Below are 23490 nucleotides of genomic sequence, written 5' to 3' on the forward strand. Positions count from 1 at the left end.
AAGATGTAAAGACTCTGCAACAGCAGACTAATTTTAATCTTGCTAGGAGCAACAACCTTTTGTCTGTGCATGTGTGTTAATTATTTATTTTTAAGCTTAAACAGATGTCTTTTATAAGCTCACATAGTCGGGATCATCTGACTAGAATCTAGTTAGCAGTATATCTCGAACCGTCGCCTCCGTCAGAATAAACACAGACGCAGAAGAATGAATCACTTGTTCACCGACAAAAAGTAGGGAAAAAAAAAAAAAACTAGGGTAAAAGATCTACTTAAAACGTGTCACAAACTACTTGCTTATAAGGAAAGGTGCCCTTTTCTCTCGAGACAATAGGAGTTTTCTAGCAAATAGGAATTTCCTAAGATGCTCTCGTAGACTTTGCCCTATTTACTTGTTCCTAACTGAAGCATCCCCCCAAAGATTAATTTTGGGCTACTCGACTGTGAGATCAGAGTCAAATGACTCTACGTCCTTTTTAATTATCTCCTGCTGGAGACATGAGAGGCATCGCACCAGGTAGGTGTGGCTGCCTGAGGTCTGTTTACAAAGGCCCACGTCTCATGGGTCCAGGGATGACTTCAGTTTAGGGTCCCCCCAGGAGATGTGGCTCCCCCCTGCAACCCCTATGGGGCACGTGACTGCTGTTTACTAACATCTCTGCCAGATGCCGAGTAAAAGGCAGGGAAGGAAAACCGACAGTTTTAAATATACTTTAGTAGCTGCAAAGACGGCAGGTTTGGGGTGGCAGGGAAATTTGCCCTCTCTGTGACTCATTATGGTCTGCCTTGTGCCATCTCCTATTCTCATCTTCTGTTACTTGAATTTTCACACGTTTGAGGCAGGGACTATTAAACCTGGCAGGTGCCCAGGAATATTTGCTCATCTGATTAGCTGTCCACTCATCAAAAATGACACAGCCTTGACAAAGGTCTGCTTAATCTGCTCGCTGCTGACAGTTAAACTGGATAAATAAAGCTCTAAACCAGATTTTCCAGGCCTGAACGATGTAACCCAAACAGATCAAAAGGACTGGAAAATTGCAAAATCCCTTCTTGGCTCTGCACCGTGCAATGACAACCGCACTGTACCATTTCCCTAATTTATTTAGAGTCATCACGGACGGGCCCAACGCGCATTCCCTGAGCACCTATCACTAAATGATAATCACAGCTCAGGCTCACAGAAGGCCTACAGGGTGCCAGGCATGGATCTAAGCACTAAATACGAATTAATTCACTGTCTCACACTGGGCCCACATGTTAGGTGTTATTACTATTTTTTACAAGTAAGGAAACCAAGGATCAGAAAGGTTTTACTTCATTTATAAATTGCCCAAAGTCCCCCAGGGAGGGGGATAGCAAAGCCAGGATTCAAACCTATGAAGTCTGGCTCGAGGATTTCTGCTGTTAATCACAATGCCATGCTGCTTTTCATCTAATTAACTCCTACAGAAATTAGCAGGAAGAGGGTAACTTTTTAAACAGTATTGAAATATGATGTCAGCATTTAAATTCTATCATGTAAGGCACTCATCCTATTGATATCTTGCCTCTCTGCTGCCCGGGCAGTATGGCGGGAAGGAAAAGGCATTCGATTCAGAGCCTCGAAGTCAGATCCCACTTTCTTCCTGCTGTGGCCCAGGGTCACGTCAGCTCTCTGATTCTTGGCTTCCCCCTCAATATAGCGAATCTGGTAAGGCCGGCCCTTCCCCCTTCAAGGGTATTACAAGGAATAAACGAGACGGGCCGAGGCAGGCCCTCCTAGAAGGGAGAACGGACTCTTTCCAGGACTCGCCCATCTAGGGAAGCCCCCGGCACACGGCAAGCACCTCAACACATCCCTGGATAAAGGACAGTGGAGCCTCATTATTCCCAGATTCCATATTTGCAAATTCACCTACTTGCTACAATTTATTCATAATCCCAAAATCAATACACCCTGTGCTTTCACGGTCATGGGCACGTGCACAGTGGCAAAAAACTCTGAGTCACCGACACTCGGATTCCCCGCTGAGGTGAACCAGGCGACCCTCCGCCATTTCAGCTCATACTTGGTGTCCTTTTCTTGAAACTTTTAGTGCCACATTTTTTGCATTTTTGTTGGTGAGTCTGCTGTTTTCAATGGCCCCAAGCATGGTGCTGAGGTGCTGCCTGCCTGGTGCTCCTCGGCACGAGGCTGCCACGTGCCTTATGACAAAATACGTGTTTGAAAAGCTTTGTTCAGGCACAAGTTGCAGTGCTGTTGTTTGTGAGTTCAACGAGAGCCAACAGTAGGTATTAAATAAGGTGTCTTTAAACAGAAGCACACACGGAACAAGGTTACGTACTGACTGGACGATGAACATGTTGTGGCCAGAGGCTTGCAGGAACTTCACCCTGTATGTGCCCCCGAGGAGCCGTGGCTCAGTATTCTCCAATTCAGTGATTGCAGCAACTTCATAAAACAAATTACTGCAAGTAGTGACAATTGACTATATTAGCTAAAAATTTTATAGCAGAAATCCACTCCCTCAGAGTCGAGGCTGCTGGCATAGACTGATGTCCACAGTCCTGGCTCTAAAGAACAGTCTTGGTGCCGCTGTCTCACTGGGTTTCTGGGTCTCTTTTTACAGCTGGGAAGCCTTTGGCCCAGAGAGCAGGGATGAGAGCTCCCGCCCTTTCATTTCAATGAACCTGGGGCTCAGAAGTGCACGGCAGCCTCACCTCTCTTGGCCTCTAAGGTTGGGGGGTTCCTTCTCATCCACGTGATAGTCTACAGCCAGACAGCTGTAGGAAATACTGAGGCCTGCCTTGGGGTCAAGAGGGGGGTTGGCAGACCCTCCAAGGAGCCCCTCTCTATTCTAGATGGCCTCATTCTATTCATACCACCCTCCAAGCACCCTGCCAGCCCATGTTGGGATTCACATTTCTCTTCCAGGCTGGGCCTCAGAGAGATTCTCACCCAAGTCTGACAGCATCCAAGGGTCGGAGCCAGAACACAGACTCAGCTCTCCCTGTCATCCAGGTGACCCTCTGACAACTTCCATGGGAAAATCAGCATATATTCTTGCATGGCAGCACCTCTTAGAAAGCATTCAAGGGCCGAGGCAAAGGTGTCAGATCATTCAAAACGCATTTTATGAGTCATTCACAAATGCCAGCAAGCAAAGCGGCCTATAGGATAAGGAAACACTGTTGAGATCAAATCTAAGGCTCAAAACGAAAAGCTACTTTTTTAAACCATTCATGGGAAAAAATGCGCCACCACCCATGATTCTGAGAGCCTGCCACCTGGAGACCACAAGCCACCACAGCCCCAGACAGAAATACTCCTGTGTTTCCCCTCAGCCCTGAGGTTGAAGGAAAATGGAAATGGAGCTACCAGCTCTGGACATAGCTATACAAGGCTGAACTAACTCCCAGTGCAAGCAGGAGATGCCAATGTTAATAAAATGTCACTTCGATTACTTTTGCCAGGGTTATAAAAAGAAACCGGAGACTTCCTCCCTTGGGCATCTTCTGTTAATTGCCATTTATAAAAGTTCTGTTTTCTGGGTCTGTAATATGCATTATTTTCCCTTTGAAAACAAAAAGAAACTCCTAAAATATCAATCAGCATTCCAAATGGCAAAGTGATTTGTTTTCCAACTCACACTCTCGGATCAGCTTGGGAGTCTGTCTGAAATTTGGGCATCTGGTACCAATTTGTGACAATATAAAATCAAAGCTGAACTCCTATGTAAATATTTTGTTTTATCCCAGATTTCACCAGCCTGCACGTATCTTATTCATTTCCTTATATTTCAGTCTTGACTTTTATTTTCCTGGCTCCAAAAGAACTAAAGTTATGCATAACGAACACTGCACCTCTTATAATAAGCTCTACAGGCTAAATTCTTTCCAGTTCTGTGAAATACTGCTCACAGGATCACTGCATTGAAATATATCGTTCCCATCACTTCCAATCCACCAGACCCCCAATTATTCACTTACATTTGCAGCTAATAGGGTCAAATAAAAAAGTCTGGTTTAGTCACTCTGTATACACATAGCAGCTTCCCACCAACAGGGGCTGGATTGGTAAATGACAGGAACATCAGCGTACGTTCTTTGTGAAAATGCCCAACAGGGCAGGTGTCAAGAAACACCACCTGGATCCTAAAACAGAACTCATTTTGCTCAAGAAGGTCACAAAACATGTTTGGGTTGAAAATGTTACATGTGTCAAAAGGCAACAGAGCAGTGTGGGGACAGCATGAGCCTCAGAGTTAGAGGGGCTCCCCACTCTGCCAGCCCCACGTGACTTGGCAAGAAAAGTCACCTCTCTAAAGTTCAAATCCCTTGTTTACATGGTGGTATCAGCTTCTATAAAATCTGTAAAGCACCAGCAGGGTATCTGGGATATAATAATCACATCAGACTCTATCAAGAACTATGTTCCAGGTACTGTGATAAGTGCTTTACAGAGATCATCGGATTTGTTCTTTACAGTCACGCTACGGGTTATCTGATTATCAAATATTATCTCTCACTCTTCACAGATGATAACTGAGGCTTAAGGAGATCAGAGACTTCCCCAAAGCTACACGCCCAGGACAGGGTAGATCTGGGACGTGAAGTGACTTCTATAGGGCCAGGCAGCTCATAAAGTGAGTGTTCAACAAGCACACAATTATTATAAGAAAACTACCAATAAAACAGGAGAAAGATGCAGCTGCTGCTGTAGTACTGAGACCACACCCGGCCTTCCTTGGGCACACTGGGCACTTGTTTAGTTACCACAGCACGTGATTGTGCAGTTTCCAGAAGGCATCTTTTTTCTCTTGGACAACAGATCTTTCTTTGCATCCCAGGTTGCTCAGACTTCAGCACTTGGCAATTAGGTGCAAATATGTGCAAGTTGAACTAGGAATGTTTGAAAAATCTAATGATCTTGCTTAAATGAATGAAATCTGATTTGGGTGGTTTTTTTTTTTTTTTTGAAATTGATATGTTCCACCTTTACCTTAACAAGGTTAATATTAAAAATTTTAGGCCAAATAAGTTGGCAATCAGTACAAAACTTCAGATGATCTCTAAGCATAAACATCATTTTCCACCTTGGGAGGAAAAGAAAATTCTCCATATGTATATCTTCCATCAAAAAGTTATTTGTGACCCTATGGATATATTACCTCAAGCTATTAGGAAAGTAAAGGTAAGAGATTAGGAGAAAAAGAAGAGACAGGGGTTTCTTCGCTTGCACAATTTTGCTTGTAGGTAGCATTTTTGAAACTCCTAACATTGGATCGTGCCACACCCTCATCCTGTCTCAGAGATGCCACAGCCACGGCCATCCAATCAGTCCACACACCAGAAACCCCGGGGTTACAGGGACCATCCAAGTCACCTGTAAGTTCTAGAAGTTCTACCTTCAAAACGCACCGAGTCCATCAACCCATCCCCATCTCCATCACGGGCCACTGTGTCTCTCAGCAGGACACTGTCAGCTGGAAGCAACAAGCTCCCACATCCAGCATAAGCCAGAGCGCACTGCTCCCTGCAGCTTCTATAAAATGGGAGCTCTTGGTGTTACGTGGCCCCTGCCCAACTCTGGGGGCTGCCTCCTCCCCTCCCTGAGTTCACAGTGCTCCTGCCACCCTGGCCTTCTTTCTCTTCCTTAAACAGACCAAGCTCACTGACATCTCAGGGCCCCAGAACACAAGTTCCAAGGCCTGAAACCTACGTGCCACCTTTAGGTGGCTAACTGCCTTCTCATCGTCCTCTGAAAGGCCTTTCCCGGCCACCGTATCTAACAGATGTTCACAGACCCCAATGACTCCCTCCAGAGCACTCTCAAGAATTTACTTTTAGTTTTTTTTGATTGTCCTTTTCCCCCCATCTCCAGCAGGGGCACTGAGGTCCATGGTGGCAGAGGCCCCACCTCTCTGGGGCACCCTGAATCCCCAGTGCCTGGCACAGGGCAGCAGGCTGTCAGCGAATGTGTTTGAATACTTGAAAAACCTGCTAGAACCTCAAAATAGAGGCAGATATGAAATACTTCAGGACACAGATAGGGAACAGATACACCTGACACAAGGAGGCAGGGAAAGCTGATGCGGAAGGGACTCACCAGAGTCTAGAAGTTCACCAGAGATGTAGTGTGGCCGTGGGGGGGACAGAAAAGGGGTGAAGAACCTAATGGTGGTCACGTGGAGCCTCAACCCTGACCTACCATGGCTCTCGGCAGAGCCCCGTGCCACAGGGTAACTTCCACTGATCTGTGCTAGAATAAACGCTTGGAAGTAAAATAAAAATATTTCATGTAGCACTAGATACCATTCACATCTTCCAGAAGGTCCAGTAAAGCTCGAGACACACGAGGCTTGTCTCCGGTGGCTGTCCCCAAACTCGCATGGGCATGAGACACGCACTGAGAGCATGCGGAAGCCCAGATTCCGGCCCCGCCCCAGGGCTTCCCGTTCAGGAGAGCCGAGGCCAGGTCCGGGGACTGTGCGTCTAAGCAGCTCCTGGGTGCCTCGCGTCCAGGGAGCACATTCCGAGAACTACTGGTCTGTAGCCGTGCCAAAGAATTGAACAAAGATGGAAGTATCCAGAATAGCGTTTAAGTTTTCCCCCAAAATTCCATGGTGCCGCGGCCACCTACAGATCCTCCCCGACTGTGGGCTCTGCACAGGGACTTCCGTCCGCTCCCGCAGCCAGGGAGGGGAAGGCTGCCACCTCTCTGCAGAGCAGGCAGTCCCAGCTGACTCTGAGATGCTGCTGTGCGTGTTTCCTAGGGCTGATGTAACCAACTACCGCAAACCGGGTGGCTTAAAACGACAGATTAGGAGGACACAAGTCCAAAATCAGGGTGTCAGCGGAGTTGGTTCCTTCTGGAGCCATGGGGAAGTCCCCTCCTTGCTTCCTCTGGCCTCTGGTGTTGCCGGCGATCCTTGGCATGCTTCAGCCGGCGACATAGCACTCCAATCCTGCCTTGGTCTCCACACGGTGCTCTCCTCTCTGTGCTGTGCGTTCGTGTGGCTTCTTATGAAGACACCAGTCATTGGATTTAGGGCCCACCCCAATCTAGCATGACCTCATCTTAACTAGTTACATCCACAAAGACCGTATTTCCAAATAATGTCAAATTCTGAGGTTCCAGGTGGGTGTGAATTGGAGGGGTGGCCACGTGAGCAAAAGCAAGGTGCTGCCGAGGTGGGGGACCCAAGGGTTGTCAGGGGCTGCGGGCAGTGATGCGCTGAAGGGTGTGCCCCAAATCCATGCAGGGACCGAGCACCGCAGTGAAAAGCCAGTGTCGCGGTCAGCTGCAGTCTCAGGCCACTGCCGCTGCCTTCGGGCCCCGGGTGCTCCTACACCAGCTTTCCTGATCAGTCTCCTGCTGGGAGAAATCTCCAGGGGTCCACGAACCCCCTGAAACTCTAAAATTCAGTACATGTCAAAGTAGACACATTCCCTAGGAGTCCAAACTGTGGATGTGCACAGGTTCATTTCTCTGAAGAGACAACTAGGATGCCCAAAGGGTTAAGAGCAAAAAGCACTGCTGCGCTTTCCTTCTCCCCTTCAATCTGCCTCCAGTTTTGAAAAACCCAGCTCTGCTCACAAGCCTCCCTTCTTCCACTGAAATAAAACTCACCCTCCTTAACGGAGCAGCCAGTGTACTCTGCCACCATGCACCCACCGTGAAGTCACAGCTGACCTGTGGGCTCAGTTCTAAGGACACCTCCATACAGCCACCACTCCCAATGCATGACCAGTGGCCCCAGATCCCTCCTGCTACCTGGAAGCCCAGGTGCCGTGAGCTGTAGTTCTCTTCTGGAGTGGGCACTGGGTCCCATCAACCTCCGAATAGCCAAGCCACCCCTGCCTGGCACACAGATGCGTGAGCAGAGTTGATACTGATGTCCCTGCTGACCCAATGCCAAACAAGCTACACCTGAAAGCCCTGGGCAAAGCCCCACCTCTGTTTAACCAGGAGTTCAGGGAGAGGAGGTGGGGGCCACGTGCAGAGGGGAAACAGAGGTGAACGGTAAGTAAGGCCAAGTCCCCAGAGCAGCATACAACTCTGACTCCACATGTCACAGCTGCCATGCTGGCCCCTGGAGGTCCCCTGAGGAGCCCTCACACTTGAGAGGGTACCCTGCTTAGTAATGGAGGCCAAGCAGGCAGCACAAGACCACAGAAGGCCATGGCTCTGCACAGGGAGAGCGAAGGGAACACATCTTCCCAAATTGTCTCCCCACGTGTGCCCCATGGGGGCTGCAGGGACCCGCCAGGCAGGGCAGTGCCTTCGTGGGCCTGCATGTGGACAAGACCAGTTGTCGCTCGTCTCCTCACGGTCTCATTGCTCTAAAGGTACAATGATGAACGTGAATTCACCCTGCCTTGCTTTACTTTGGCAACAGGACTTGTCAAGACTCCAGTGTAAGCTGGGGCGATGCAGCCCCTAACAGAGGGAGTACTGTTTTCCTTTGCTGCTCCGATTTTACTGCTACTTATAAAACTAAAACAGCGCAGTAACTTATCTGTTCAGGGTACCATAGCATCAGTTACCCCGGATCGTAGACTTTGTCCAACATTTCAACTGCTTCTTACGTAGCATGCAATTGTGAATAGAAATAAAAGCTACAGTTTCACTGCTCAATCACTACGGGCCAAAAAACCTTGCTAGGTTCAGCGTTGCCTTCTGCATTCTCACTTTAATCCCTGCAACACACCAAAAAGAAAGGACTTCTTATCCCCATTCTACAGATGAGGACACAGAGGCTCAGAAGAGTCAGGTGAGTTGCCCAAAAGGTGCCACCAAGTGGCAGAGCCATGGGACTCCAAAGCTTGTTCTTTCTCTCTTACATCTGCTCACCCATTTTGCAGGGACAGAGGACTGGCGGCAGGGGTGTGGGAATGAAGGAAGAGCTCACTCCCCGTGGGAGGAACTGACACCAAACTCTTATCCAGAGAGAGCTGTCATTTTTGGGAAAATTTTCCATGACTAAGCCCCAAACCAGGGTTCTGTTGGCCTGCCCCGGAGGTTATCACGCGAAAAATCAGCATCCTCGCCTGATGAGAAGGCCCTGGGCCGGCCATAACTATAGCACAATATTTCTTTGTACTTTTAACATACTGACCTTGACTGACTCCAACCCCTAAGTCTGAAATGAATGAGGCTCTCGCAGTTTTGTTCTTTTGAGGTTAACAAATAACAAGTGGAAGATCTGGGGCAGGAAGGAGAATAAAATTTTACAGCACTTAATAGGATTCTTTCTTAAGGTTTTCTTAAACGGTACAGCTATGGTAGAGTGTTTGTTTTAAAACTCTCAACTTCGAATGAGAAAACACAGATTTAAAAATTCCAGCTCTACCTCATACGGCAACTTTCAAATCCACAAAAACAGCCCCCACGTTGCCTTTTTTAAATGACTTGATAAAAATATATATGCAAAAGCACTTTGTAAAATGTAAAGCACTGAACAAATAAATAGAACATATGTTATCGGTTGTTAGTTTTGTGATGGCTAAATTGAAACCTCACAATTCCCTTAGACATTTGTAATCTTATCTTCTTCACTATTCATCTTCCAAAAGCAAACTTTATTCAACTCAGTAAAACCTAACAGTTCATCAGGAACCACCTTTCAACATCTTGTCCCCCTAACAGGCCAATTTTTGTCCTTAAACAAATGACTCTTTAGACTGTGCCTGTCTTCTTCTTCCTCACATCCTTCCTAAAATTATCCAAGTAGACATTTTGCTTTATAAATAATTGGACCAAGGAGGAAAGTGCTATAAAATAAAAATCAACATGCCAGGCACATAAAAATCTTTGGCATCCTCGAATATTTTACTAATCTCTTGTTGAATGATTTTTCTTCTATTTATCATGAAACTTAACTTAGATTTAAGCATATCCTGTGCTTTAAATCAGGAACAAGATTGGGTCCTGTCCTGTACACACTTACCATTACAAACCGTAGCATCTGCATGTTCAGTTTTACGAGCTTTTGTCTTGTGACTAATGTGCAGGCAATAACCCAAACCACATTAATGATAACCTTGTTAAATATAAACTGGTGCACAATTACCCAAACTACTAACACAAATAAAGAGGGGGAAAAAAAAACCCAGGAAACCCTGATTGATTATATGTTCTTGGAGGCTTTTAAAAACTAAACAAAAATAAAAATACAACATTACACAGTTTGTAAAACAAAGTAATAGCTAATGATTTTATGATTCCTACACATAATGCTGAGTGGTCTGTTTGAACCCCAGTGTCTGTGAAAAGTTTGGTTTTTAAGTTGTACACAGGATGCAACTTGAGGACAGATTTTTTTTTTGAGGTGGAAAAAATGGGGAGTAGTAACCCTGGGAAAAATACACATCACTAGGTTGAACAGCAAATTCTTATACAAACTGATGGTTTTCAACATGCTTCCTTCCATAGGAACATGTCGCACAGCCCCCAAAGGGGAGATCAGAACACAAAAGATATGTGGGCAGCCTCTGGTGCACATGGTGATAAGCCAGCTCTCTGGAAGAGGGAAAAAATCCTGACTTGTAACTTGGCCCATTCCTGTGGTGTAAATGCTCCCACTGTGACCAATTTCAGGTCACCAACCAGCTCACGGATTCCTCAGCTGTCTCTACTGAGTCCGAAGGAGCCAGCTACAGCATGCTAGTGGATCCAGCAGAAACCAGCTTAGAAGCCAGAAAAACCAGGGTTCAATTCTAGCTCTAGATTCCAGCTATGTGTCCTTAGACAAGTTTCCTTAATGGTCCAGCCTCAGTCTCCTCAGCTCTAGAATGGACATGATCCCCGTTTGGAAGAATTGCCACGCGTGTTATTAATAAAATGAAACAATGCGAGTAGAGCACACAGCACCTGAGAGGTGCTCGGATCTCCATACGTGCTACCTCCCCTCCCCGGGGAGAAGGAGGAGCAGGCACAGGCGGGTGGTGCGACCCACGCAGTGTGTCTCACCCTCAGTCCCATGACAGGGACTGAAACATTCAGGTCGGGAGGCCTGTTCCGGCTGCAGACGGCAGAACTGAGGGTTGGGAGTGACTGCTGGGTGAAAACGAAAGACCTGGAAAGTTGGGAGTGGGGAGCAGGTAGGTAGGGTCAGATTTCTCTACTAACACGGCCAGGGAACGGGGGCTTCGTTTGTGTCCTGTGCTCACTCTGCTCTCCGTACAGAGTTGGTCCATTTCGCTGAGAGCCAGCCCCAGGCCCATCCATCGCCAAGGCTCAGCCACCAAGGAGGTGGCGGTGTCAGGCCAGGGCTGGCGTACAGCCCCAAGGGGAAGGAAGACGGTGAGCGTGGGGAGGGCTGCTCTGTGGGGTGATGGATCTGGAAGGAAGGGGCGTCCCGTGGGAGGGCAGTGGGGACCCTTCCTAGGGAGAAGCGTGGATACCCTTTTTAAGGCCAGCACAGCATGGCAGCGACAGGCTGCTGAGGGTGACCAGGAAGCAGCAGAGGCTGCAGCGGCAACCCGGGCCAGGCCAGCATCTGTCCCATCTGAAATACACGGATATAGGACTACCAGGATCAGATGTGGCTTTCAGAAAGGTCCCTCTGGTAGCCCTGGGAGAAGCAGTTGACAGGGGTCCCAGCAAAAGTCAGGAGCCTCCCCGGCCATGACACCACACAGGGCATGAATAAGGTGAGGACAGCGAGCGGCCAAGGTCCCCGTGCACCTCATAAGACCAGAGCACTGGGCTAGGGCCACACGACCTTTCTGTAACAAGCCAGGGAACAAACTGCTTAGGCTTGGTGGCCACGTGGACTGTCACAACTACTCAATTCTGTCCCTGTAGCACGAAGGCAGCCAGAGGCAATACATATACGAGTGGGCGTGACTGTTTCCAAGACAGTGTTATTTATAAACAGCCTGGTGGTAGCTGGGTGACGCTGAGAAGATACAGAGGGTCCAACGAAGGAAACAGCCCAGGAAGGAGGCAGTTTATTATTCCCATTTCATGGATAAGAACTTGGTCAGAAGAGTGGCGGAGCTGCAGACACCATCCTTTGGGACGCCAGGGGCCCGTTCCACTGTACCATTCTCTCAACGCAAGACATGCAAAGTACCACGTAAGAAGGACAGAGGTGACAGGGGCTGTGACTGAGAAGAGGGGAAGCACAGGCGGCAGTGTGCAGGATCTAATTACTGCAGTCACAGGAATCCTTGCTTATCCTGGCCTGTCCTCTGGGCCCACGTGTACAGAGGTCCTCCCTGAATGACAGAAAGGCAGAAACCTAAATGAGGAAATCACAAGCGATCAGTGACCTTTGAGGCCACTTAGGTCAACTTCTGCCCAGTTTGGTTGAAGCCGCTTTAATAAGCATTTATGAGCCTGACCCATAAACCACAGCACAGTGGAGGGAGGCGGGTCAGAGCGCAGATTCTGAAGCTAGACCGCCTGGCTTCAAACTCAGCTCCCACGTGCGGGCTGAAGGACCCCAGGCAAGTCACTTAACCTCTCTGTGCTTCCCAATGGGGGTGATGATAGTAGTATAGTCTCAGGGTTATTTTAAGTGTGGACTCGATCCCCATAAAGTGCTTAAAATAATGCCTGCCACATGTTTGTCAGATAAAAATACTGTGTCCAAGGCCCTGTGCCAGCTCCCACGGGGGACGGTATGAAGTATCCCTGCTCCAGTGGGGCCTCAAACAATAAGCTCACCTCTAATCACACCCTCACCACTGTACCAAAGCACCCGTTTACTCGTGCCACCCAGCACCAACAGGACCATGTCTTATAGCTGTATGTCCATTTCACCCATGGCTATCACAGTAGTGACTCATAATTGATATCATGTTCAATGTTTGTTGAGTGAACAAATGATACAAGGCTTTAAGTCTCCACACAGAATTCCCTCTACTACATACCTGACAAACAACAAAGCTCTGAGGTCACCCCTTCCCACGATGTGACCTTACACTCCCGCCCCTCCATGGCGTTTGGGGTCTGAACTCAGGGTCTACAGAAGTACCCGGCAAACCTGCAGGCCCTTTAGCAATAGCGGTTACGACAGATCCCGTCCTCGAGACAGGCGGTGGTTTTGGCTGGGGGACTGACACCTCCCCAGCCACTGGCTTCCTGCTTGGATGGCCTCCTAAAGCTGTGTGACGTGATACCTCTGCTGCCTGAAGGAGCACAGCGAAAGGTGATTTTTTTTTTTTTTTTTTTGAGACAGAGTCTCACTCTGTTGCCCAGGCTAGAGTGAGTGCCGTGGCGTCAGCCTAGCTCACAGCAACCTCAAACTCCTGGGCTTAAGCGATCCTCCTGTCTCAGCCTCCCGAGTAGCTGGGACTACAGGCATGCACCACCATGCCCGGCTAATTTTTTCTATATATATTTTTAGCTGTCCATATAATTTCTTTCTATTTTTAGTAGAGATGGGGTCTCGCTCTTGCTCAGGCTGGTCTCGAACTCCTGAGCTCAAACGATCCGCCCACCTCGGCCTCCCAGAGTGCTAGGATTACAGGCGTGAGCCACCGCGCCCGGCCTACGAAAGGTGATTTTTAAAGTTCTTTACGCTGAGGGAAGCCCATTCCTTCATTCATTCACGAGCGTTTTACTCACGGAAGCCACCCAGAACAAACCCAACGCCACTGTCCATCTGATTCGAAGGTCAGATTACCCACACTTCCCCAAGCTAAACACACTCCAGGCCTCAGCAGGGCACACGACTGACACACTCAGCATGCAAGATATGGAAGAGGCAGCAGGCTCCTCTGTCCCAACTCTTGAATTCAATAAGGAAACAGAGACCCAGAATCCAGGTGTCCCAAGTCCCAGCCTGACCTCCCTTATTCCATGTCAGCTCACATCACCTGCCATTCCCTCCCATCCTGCTCTCAGGACCGCCCGCCCTTGGCCTTCTCCCACCGACAACTATCTTTACAACGAGTGAAAGAAGTCCAGGCACTCGGAGCTTCCCGGGACAGCTGCTGAGCTTGGCCCAGAGCCACGCAGTGGCTCCCCACCCTTCGCAGAGAGCAAAAGGTCACACTAGAACTCGCTGCCCTCCCTGGGCACTTGCCAGCAGCGAGCAGGATTCCGACTGATTTCACCTTCTGGGCTCGCCCACACTGCAGGCCTTGTGGCTGTGAGAAGGGTGACAGGCGGGTCTCGGGCTGCTCTGCCATCAGCAGGGCCCGGCCACACCTGGGCTGCAGCTTTGCCTTTCATAACTCAGGCTGCTGGGAAAATGGCTCAGTGCTAACTTGTGTTTGCTTACTGCTGAGATCAAAGTCCTTCCCGGACTTCTCAAATCCAGAAGAGTGACTTGCCTGAAGTCACAAAGCAGGTGGTGACAAAGTTAGGAAGGACACCCATCTCCCCTCTTACTCTGGTTCTCAATGCATGCTTGGCTCACATTTTACTTTTCAGTAAAGACACTGAGATTACAGCTAGTGCTCAAGCCCAGTTTTCCCACCAAGAGGGGCAACGCAGAGCGGGAGGGGTGGGCAGAAGCTCCAAGGTGAGTGTGAGCCTGAGCTCTGCCGTGAATTGGCTGAATGACCTTGGGCAGGTTACTTAACATCTCTGAGCCCCAGTTTCCTCAGTCTTACAAGAGGAACAAATCACAGTAAAACCCACCTCTTTAAAGTGTAGTCCATCCGCTTCCCAGGGAGCTGGTCAGAAATACAGAATCTGCCTTTTAAGAGATCCTAAGTTGATTCTAAAAGCATTCACATTTGAGAAGCCCAGATATAAAGCATTTAGCACAAGCCCATGCTTAGTCCTCAATAATAAATGTAACAGCAGTTAGCACCTGAAAGGGCCCAAAACACAGGCCAAGGCTCTCAGGAGGAAACAGACCCAGGAGGCTGATTAACCCGGCCAGGTCAGACAATGTCATGGTGGGACCAGCATCCAAACCCAAGACTTAGGACCCTTCTACACCACGAGCCCTCCTAAACTCTCCACGAGGCATGACACTAACTCAGGTGTTCTAAGAGGCAAAACCCTAATGTTATTTTAAAACAACACCCTGGCCACCTTGCACCCCTTCTGTGAGCACACGGGTTCACCTGGGCTCCACTCCATGTGCTCCTGGTGGCAGTCTGCCAGTCAGAAGCTCTCAGAAGTGGAGTGACCGAGGGCTGGGGCCAGCTGCTGCCTAAGATGAAGTTTTTAAAGTAAAAGGAAGCCTTAAAGCACACCTTATAAATTTACACTCCCTTTCACCTATTAACACCTTCCTGATGCCCAGTGGAGAAACATGATAGGGTGTGAAGCTCAAAGGCATCTTTTTGGCTTCCCTCCTCTGACACCTGAGAGCAAACCACGGTATGTTGGTTTCCCAGCGCTCAGTCCTGTCCCTGAGGCTGGGAGTATCCCCAGGCCCACCGTCCTGGCTTCCCCAGACACCCCAACAGAATGGAGACTGGGAAGTAGCAGCAAAGCTGGGGGCTCTGAACAAAGAAGCTAAATTGGGGGCGTGTGACTTGGAAAGAGAGTACAGAATCACATCAGTGTGATGGCCCTGCTGAGTCACAAACATTTACAGCCAACAGCTCAAAAACTATCTGTGGGCCTACTGTGTGCCAGGCAGAGTAATATGGCAGAGTAGCAGAGCTTGGTCTGATCCTCACATGTGCCTCTCCATAGCTGGGCCAGTCCACAGTAGTTACTCAACCTCTCTGAGCCCAAGATCTCCTCGCCTGTGAGAGCATCTACACACAGGGTGACTGCGAGGGTTAAGGGTGACAGAGGTCAAGTCCAGCCCAGTGAACAGAGATGGTGTAATCACTGCATCAGCATGCATTTACTGAGCACCCACTTATGCCAAGGCCTAGGTGCAGAAATTTTCCTCCCTGTTGTATTTCAAAGTTTGGAAGTGCAAGCAATTAATGGTGACTGATTTTACAACTGGTTCAGATGGAAGTAATCAAAAAGAAAGAATTTCAAGATTTCAGATCAGGAAATTCTAATTTTTACACCTCTATAACAAAACTAATATATGAAATCTCAAATTCATAAAAAAGGCTGATTTCAGATTCACTATAGCACTGCTTCTCAAACTCCAATTTGTGTATGAGCCACCTGAGGATCTTGTTAAAATGCAGATTTGGACTCAGAGAATCTTCCTGTGGGGCCAGAGAGTTTGCATTTTAAGTGCTCCTTGTGAAGCTCCAGAGCCCACACTTTGGAGCAGCAAGGGTCTACGGAATGCCTCTAATAGCAAGAAATGAATCCAAGGAAAGTATCATTTGATATGAAAACAACATCCCAGGAGAACATCAGTGAAGTAGTATATACAGAACCACACAGGCTAGCAGGGTTTTTAAAGGGAGGCACACCAGGAAAGCTGGCTCTGGGCCCTCTTCAAATGAGTTTGTCTAAATCATACTTTTCTAGGCAGGTGAAAATTCTCTTGTGATCATAAACACAGCACAGTGCAGGAAACACAGCCTAGGATATTTCAACTTCACAGCCAGTCCACAGCCAAGCTAGCCTTTTTTTTAAAAGGCCTTTCCTAAATCAGTTTTACCTATTTTTTCCCCTCTGTACATCAAATTTCATGCTGTTTCTGTTCACATCTGTAATTTCTAAAAGCCTATCGAGTTGCCAGATACAGATTATCCAGAAAGAGTAAGACGAAAGCGACAGGTAAGGAAGCATCTCACAGTGACTAGCTCATCTTACTGTGTGTACTGCGTGGATCAATAAAACGTGTAGAAAGTTCACATTTATAGGATCGGGGATGTAGTTCTGCATAGTCTTTGGCTCAGAAATACTAACACACAGGGTCCTCCACATCCCCTGAAATGAGCTTCTTGGACAAACAGTGCGAGGGAATCTGATCTCCAGCTCCATCTAGCACCACGAACACATCTGTCCATCAGGAGACACAGGCCAGCCTTGCACACTGGCTTAGAATAACACATATGCTTATTACAATTCCTGTCATAACTCTCTTGACTGCTGGGCTTGGGCGCATAGTCTAGAGTCATCAAGAGCCGGTGTGTGATGTGAAGCAGTTACGCTGAGCTGCCCAGAAATTGCTGAGAGTGCACGACTCGCCCAGAAACAAGGGATTCCCCTCCCAGCACTCGCCCACTGGTGGGAAGATGCATGTTCTGACAAGAAATGCCAGAGCAGGACTGCCACCTGTGCCCAGTGTCGCTAATACATCCAGCAGTCACCAGACTGCTTCTCCTGACTCCACACCCCTGCCTGGGGGCCGATGTGCACTCAACTGCAAGGCTACACACCCAGCACGGTCATACTCTCACCCACTTGGGAAGATGTACACTAAGAGCAAACTTCTGGCTGAGCCCTGCGTGTTCCTCCCTGTTTGTCCATTAAGAGAGCAAGTTTTCCAACAAGCCACCTTCTTACTTAGGCCAGAGCAAGCCTGAGCTTTCAGATGAGCATCACAGGATTGAGGCTGCAACAGAGAAAGTCGTTCCTTCCCATCTTGATGCCTGCAGCATCCAAGAAGAGGAAACTGAGGCCCCGGGATGTTAAAATAACTGGGCCAAGGTGGAGTCTATGCTATCACTAACTTCACAGGAGGCCTAATTATTAACTAACAAGGGAGGACACACCAGGGAACAGGTTTGCATTTCCCCACCTGCTCCTGACCTGTTAGGTTCTCCTGACTTCGATTGCCCCCTGGAACATATGGCAACAAGCTCCAGCTATTTCCCGAACAATAAGCAAAACGTCCAGTACTTCATGTTTTTGCTAAGAAGCCTAATACCTGCAGAGAACTTAAGATAACAAGTACAACAAGCTTTAAACTAAGTCAAGCAAATTCATCTTGGAATGGGGGGAAAAAAATCCTCAAGCCCTATTTCCTCCCCATCCCCCCAACCCGCTAGGCCTGGTTCAATGGAACGCAAGGACTTTCCACTTCTCAGGAAAGCAAAAGGAAAACGCCAAGTTTTCCCCGGCCGCAGGAATACTTAGAGCGCAGGCAGGAATTTCTGCGGAGGGTCACGCGTGTCTGCTACAAGTTTGGGCTCACGCGCGCCGCTCAGCTGCCGGCCAGGCCACTGCTCCGGTCTGCGCCCGGCCGAGTCGCGCCCGGCGTGGGGAGAGTGCGCCTCCGGGTCTGGACCCGGTTTCAGGAAGTTCGTGATCTCCTCCTCCCTGTGCCGGGAAGTTTTTGTGGCGCTTTTCAGTGGACTCCTGTAACTCCCAAGTCCCGACCCACTGCACGAGCATGCTGCTCTTGCTCTGCGAGTGCCAGGCTCGTGCACACACTTCCTGGGGACTCTCCCTCTTTTGCGTGCCCCAGTGGTTTGGAATTCTGGCCAGGAGCACAAGATCTGGCAGGTCGCGTGGGAAAGTGGGAAGCACCCGTGTCCCGCAGGCCAGAGACCGAGCAGGGAGGGTCGCAGGGTCGGGTGCGCGTCGCATCCTGGGTACTCACCGGGACCTTTGCAGCTGCTCGAAGGCGCTGGTGCTGCCGCCCTGGCCCGGCTGCTCCAGCGGGCAGTAGTTCTGCGAGGTCTGCCTGGAGAAGGCGATGGGCAGGATTCCCTGAGTGAACGAGTTGAGGCGGCCCCGACTGCCGCTCCCACTCCCGGGGGTCCCGGAGCCAAAGAAGGCGGCCGCCGGCACCTGCACACTGGTAAAAGCATCGTCCTCCTCCAACTCCTCCTGCCCGGCGCCCCGGGGCCCGTCGGGCAGCTGTGGCTGAGCACAGGCGGCGAAGGGCGCCGGCCGGAACGGCTGCCACTGCTCCCCCGCCGCCCCGCCCGCGCCCAGGGGGCTTGCGAATCCCCGCGCTGCGGCGGGGCCGGGCACGGTCGCGTGGCCGCCCGGGGCCAGGGGCGGCAGCAGCGAGGGCTGCGGGAAGCAGGCGCCGGACCCGGCGGCCAGCGGCGTGCCCGGCGCGGCGAGCGCGCTGCAGCCGCCCCGCTCGGCGGCGGCGAGCAGGCTGAGCCGAGTCCGCGCGCCCCAGGCGCTGGCGGCGCCCGGCTTGGCCGCGCCACTCTCGTCGCCGCCGCCCCACTCCGCGTCCTGCGGCGGCGGCCGTCCGTCCAGCGAGATGTTGGTGAGGAAGGACAGGGCAGCCTGGCGGCGCCGCGGGTCCACGCGCGGCTTCCGGGGGGGTTCGGGCGGCGGCTGGGCCGGCGCGGCGGCCGCGGGCTGGGGCTGCGGCGGCGGCGGCTGCTGCAATCCGCTGGCGCCCGCGGCGTCGGTGCCGGCGCTGCTGCTGCTGCAGGCGGCCGTGGTGGCGGCCGCCGCCATTGTGTCCGTCTGCGGCGGTATTTCCGCGATGCCCCGGGAAGCGAGCGGCGCCCGAGTGCTAAGCGGCGGGCGCGAGCGGCGGCGACCCGGGCTGGGCAGGGCGCGGGGCGCGGGCGGCGTGCGCGGCGGCCCTGCCCCCCCGCGGGCGGGCCATGCTCGCCCCTCGGTGCTCGGGCGGGGGGCGCCGCCGCCCCGGCCCACGCGCGCGCCTCGCTTGCTCGCTCGCTCGCTGGCTGCCCGCCCGCCGGCCGCTCGCCTGCTAGTTGGGTCTCGGGCTCCGGGGCCGGCGTCTGTATTTATAGGTGCGCGCGCCCCGCGCTCGCGCTCCGAAGCGCTCTTTGCAATAACACTGTATCACGTGTGGGGAATGAAACCTGGGAGGAAAACAAAGCCGCAGGCGGCGGCCGTGGAGGCAGGCGGCGGGCGGCTAGGGGGCTGCAGGAGGAAGAAGAGGAGGAGGAAGGAGAGCCCAGCGGGCGGCGGGGCGGGGGATCAGCCGGGGTGTCCAGCTCGTCCGAGCTGTCTGCTGGGAGAGTTGGTGACTCCCGGGGCGCGCAGAAGCCAGGTGCGGGAGGCGAGCACGTTGCCCCGGCGCGCTCGCACCGGGAGTTGGGGGCGCGAGCAGGACCTGGTGAGTTACTGCCTGGGGCTGTGCTCCCGGCAGAGTTTGCGGGTCTGCCGGACGATTTGGAGCGAAGCGGAGTTCTGGACAGCGAGCGAGTTAACTGGAGCCCGTGTTGCTGTGGGGACCCGAGAAATAAATAGGTCCTTATTAAAAGTTACATAGCGCCCACGTGGACAATCCCACCTTAGAGCTGTCGCTAACAATTACAGCTGGGTCTCATTCGCAGGCCAAGGATGCAACCCGAGATAAATGCACGTCCTGGGGTGCATAAGAGCCCAGGAGCTAGAACATCTTCCCTGTGGCCAGACTAATTTACACATCCTCATCCCGTGGTGCTGTCACGTTTTATCTCTCTTTTAGCAAAGGCTAACATAAATTTTTACTGTGGCCCTGAAATATGCTATTTTCTATGAAAGACTGAGGTGGGCTAAAAGGGCCTCACACTCTTTTCTCCTTGTCACCTTGCAAATGTTTTCCTCCCACATAAACTGGAACCAAATGGACAGTTACTCTGTCGTTTATTTCATAAGCATCAGTTTGGCACCTACTATGGCTTCTATACACGTGGGTTCCTGCCCAAGGACGCGATGACCCTTCTAGAACAGCAGCTCTGGATCTGGGAGGAGTTGCAGCCCTTCCCCCAAGTGCGGGTCACGGCTGGGGGTGGGGTGGGAGCGGAGGGCGTATACCACCAGCGATCTGAAAACTTGTGCGGGTGTCCCCAGGCGGTGTGGGTGACTTAACCAAATGCACTAAGGAACAATTGTCACACTGAATTAAGCTCGGTGACACTTAAGAAACTTCCCTGCACTTTGCTGGGGAGAAGCAATGTGTTTAAGATCAACGGATTAATTTAATTAAAGGTTTAAATTTAGCCCCGGAGCGAATGGGTAACTCACCATTGAAATTCCACTCCATTTCAAGTTCAGGAAAGTAAATTGAGTAACGGAGAGCAAATACACCCTGTCCAGAGATGTGCAGCCAACCTGGAGAGTGAGATGGGGTGGGTTTCAGGTTACATTTGTTGGGGACATGATGGCACATGGCCCTCGACATGAACAATTGTTCATATTTTGTGCTGTTTTAGGCCTTTTGAAAAAGTGGAGCCTGGTATCTTTTTACAGCAGCCTCACAGCCGCTAAGTCAGAGTTTGATGGCCAGCTCTGTGAAATTTCATCAGGATTTTAATTACTTTAACTAACTACCTTGAAACTTCCAAGCCTCTTTTTTACAATTGACTTAATTTGCATGACGCTGGCTTGGTTTTGTAGGCCGGCAGTGTTAAGTGAATCCAACTCTGCTTCTGTAAGAGAAAAAAACTGTTTGCTTTTATTATAAAAATGATAAATGTTCATTACAGACATAAGATAAGCAAAAGGAGGGAAAAAAAGTATCACTAACAATCTCATCTCCTATGGAAATAACTTAAAATTTTGATTTCTGTCTTGTGCGTATTTTTAGACAAAAGCAAAATCAGGCTGTTTGTATCTTGTGATTTTTGCCTGGTGTGGTGTGATCATCTTCCCATTTAGAATATTCTTCTATGGCATCATTTTAATGACTTCGTAGTGTTCAATTTGATGGAGACACTATTAACCTATGCATTGAATAAGTTTGTTTTTTCCACTTTTGTTCTTAATATGGTGATGATGACATCCTCTGTTTTTCTAAATCTTGCTGCCATTCAGTATTATTTTCTTAGGTTAAATACATGCTGGGGCAAATGGTATGACATGTTTTTAAGGCTTCTCATCCAGAAAGGTTGTTCCAATCTGCTTCCTCACAATCTTGCTGGGTATTAGAAATTTTCTGCCTCCCCCAAAGTACAACTATGATATATCAATTTAAAAAATGTAAAAAACTTTTCCCTCAATATCCATTTCTTTGCTCATTTGATATAACTCTTGGCCTATTTTAAGTGTCAAGTATGCACACTAATTTCAAATATTTATTAAAGCATCAAACAAGAATCAATGTCTATTTAACCTCCAAACGGCTTGTGTGATCCCTGCTATGGAGATCACGAGAGAGATGATTTATTGTTCACCTACTGTGTTCCAGCCACAGAATATTTTTGATCATTATGACCACCCTGTGGTGGTGGTGAGGAGGACATTATCATCCATATTTTACAGATAAGTCTCAGCAAAATCATTTACCTCTTTAAGTGGTTGGGCTGGTGGGCAAACCTGTCTGACTCCAAGACCTGGGAGTGTTCTTGCGCCCTCTGCTGGTGAGGATGTTAAATGGGGGGCAGTCTCCACATGTACTCTTGTACATACTGGACAGTAAACTCAATATAATGGAGATGGTACAAGGTTTGGAATTAAAGGATCTGAGTTTCAAGAGCAAGTCACTTAACCTCTCTGAGCCAATTTCCTCTGTGGGTTATTGTGAGGTAGAAATGAGAATGCACGAGGAGCATTTTATATATCTTAAAGTGCTTTTTAAAATGTCAGTTATTCACACCATCCTAATCTACATAGTCCCTGAGTTATTGCATATTAATTTATTTTTCAGCTATTTATTCATTGATCAAGTATTCCTGAGCAACTTCTGTGTGTACAGTACCATCTTGTGACAAAAGGATAAAAAGAAATGTGGCCTTCAGCCCTAGTGCCTTTGATAGTTAAAATAGTGGAAAACAAAAGCTCGGGGCACATTTAAACAAAAATTAAAAGCCAACTCTGATTGTGTCAAATGTATAAATGCTAAAAGGATATGGAAGAGGAGCTTTTTATTTGAAGTGAGGCCCAGGGGGGAAGGCCCCAGGCAAAAGCGAAGATTTGAGCTGACCTAGGAGATGAAGGAGGACACTTCCAGAAGAGGAAGTTTTACATACAGATTCCTCATGCTTTGCAGGCAGAGAGGACTAGAACTTGAAATGTGATTCTTCTTAGCCTGCCAAGTTCCCCAACCCCCTTCACTTCCATATTGCCCCTTCCAAGCTAGCATTCCGCATGCACGAACCCAAAATACATGTACTGTTCTGATTGACACATAATACAGGTCAATTTTTTTAAAAGAAAGAAAAGAACCTACAAATAATCACTTACCCTTTAAAAATAATAATAATTCAGCAGACTGAGAAGTCTGAAAATTAGCGTAGGCTCTTATAAGCATGTGAGCTTGTAAGCTCTCCACTTGGGCAGATTATAAACTTTGTTCCTTGGTGGCCTCATCTGTAAGATGTTTAGCAATATTTTACCTTGCACAGTGGTGAGTATTACCAATAATAAAAATTATGTAACTAGCAGAGTATCTGGAGTTCCGTGGGTAGCTGTTATTAGAAAATTGCAAAATACAGAAGGTACACACAAGAAATATTTTAGGTTTTAGGTTCTAGGTTTTTGTAGTTTTCACTAGTCCTGCCTAACAGGCAGGACCATGAGAAACTTCAGCTGTCACCTCTGGTTCACATAAGATTATTTTACTGTGTTTTCCATCAAAGCGCAGGCAGCGCACACCAGACTAGTAGATCTAACACATAGGCATAGTGCCCTTGAGAAACCTGTGGCTGTCCTTAATCCAGTGAAAGTTAAATTCTGTAGAAATAATGTCCAAGAGGTGATCCTCAATGTCCCAACCCTTCTCCCCGAAGTCACCTTCCCTTGGGACTCTCCCGGGACATTTCTGTCATTTCTGTCCTCCCGAGAGAATGGGGAGGCGAG

At 49.3% G+C, this 23490-nt stretch overlaps 1 protein-coding gene across 1 annotated transcript in view; it reads right to left on the reverse strand.

Annotated features, from left to right (window-relative positions):
- CABLES1 (Cdk5 and Abl enzyme substrate 1) overlaps nt 1-19453 on the reverse strand; it is a 103345-nt gene extending 83892 nt beyond the window's left edge. The window contains exon 1 of the mRNA XM_069468181.1: nt 18371-19453. Coding sequence (XP_069324282.1) covers nt 18371-19194 — 824 coding nt within the window. The 5' untranslated portion in view covers nt 19195-19453. The remainder of the gene's footprint in view (nt 1-18370) is intronic.
- Between the last annotated feature and the right edge of the window lie 4037 nt (nt 19454-23490).

This window comes from Eulemur rufifrons, chromosome 5 (genome assembly GCF_041146395.1).
Source record: "Eulemur rufifrons isolate Redbay chromosome 5, OSU_ERuf_1, whole genome shotgun sequence".
Classification (NCBI taxonomy): domain Eukaryota; kingdom Metazoa; phylum Chordata; class Mammalia; order Primates; family Lemuridae; genus Eulemur; species Eulemur rufifrons.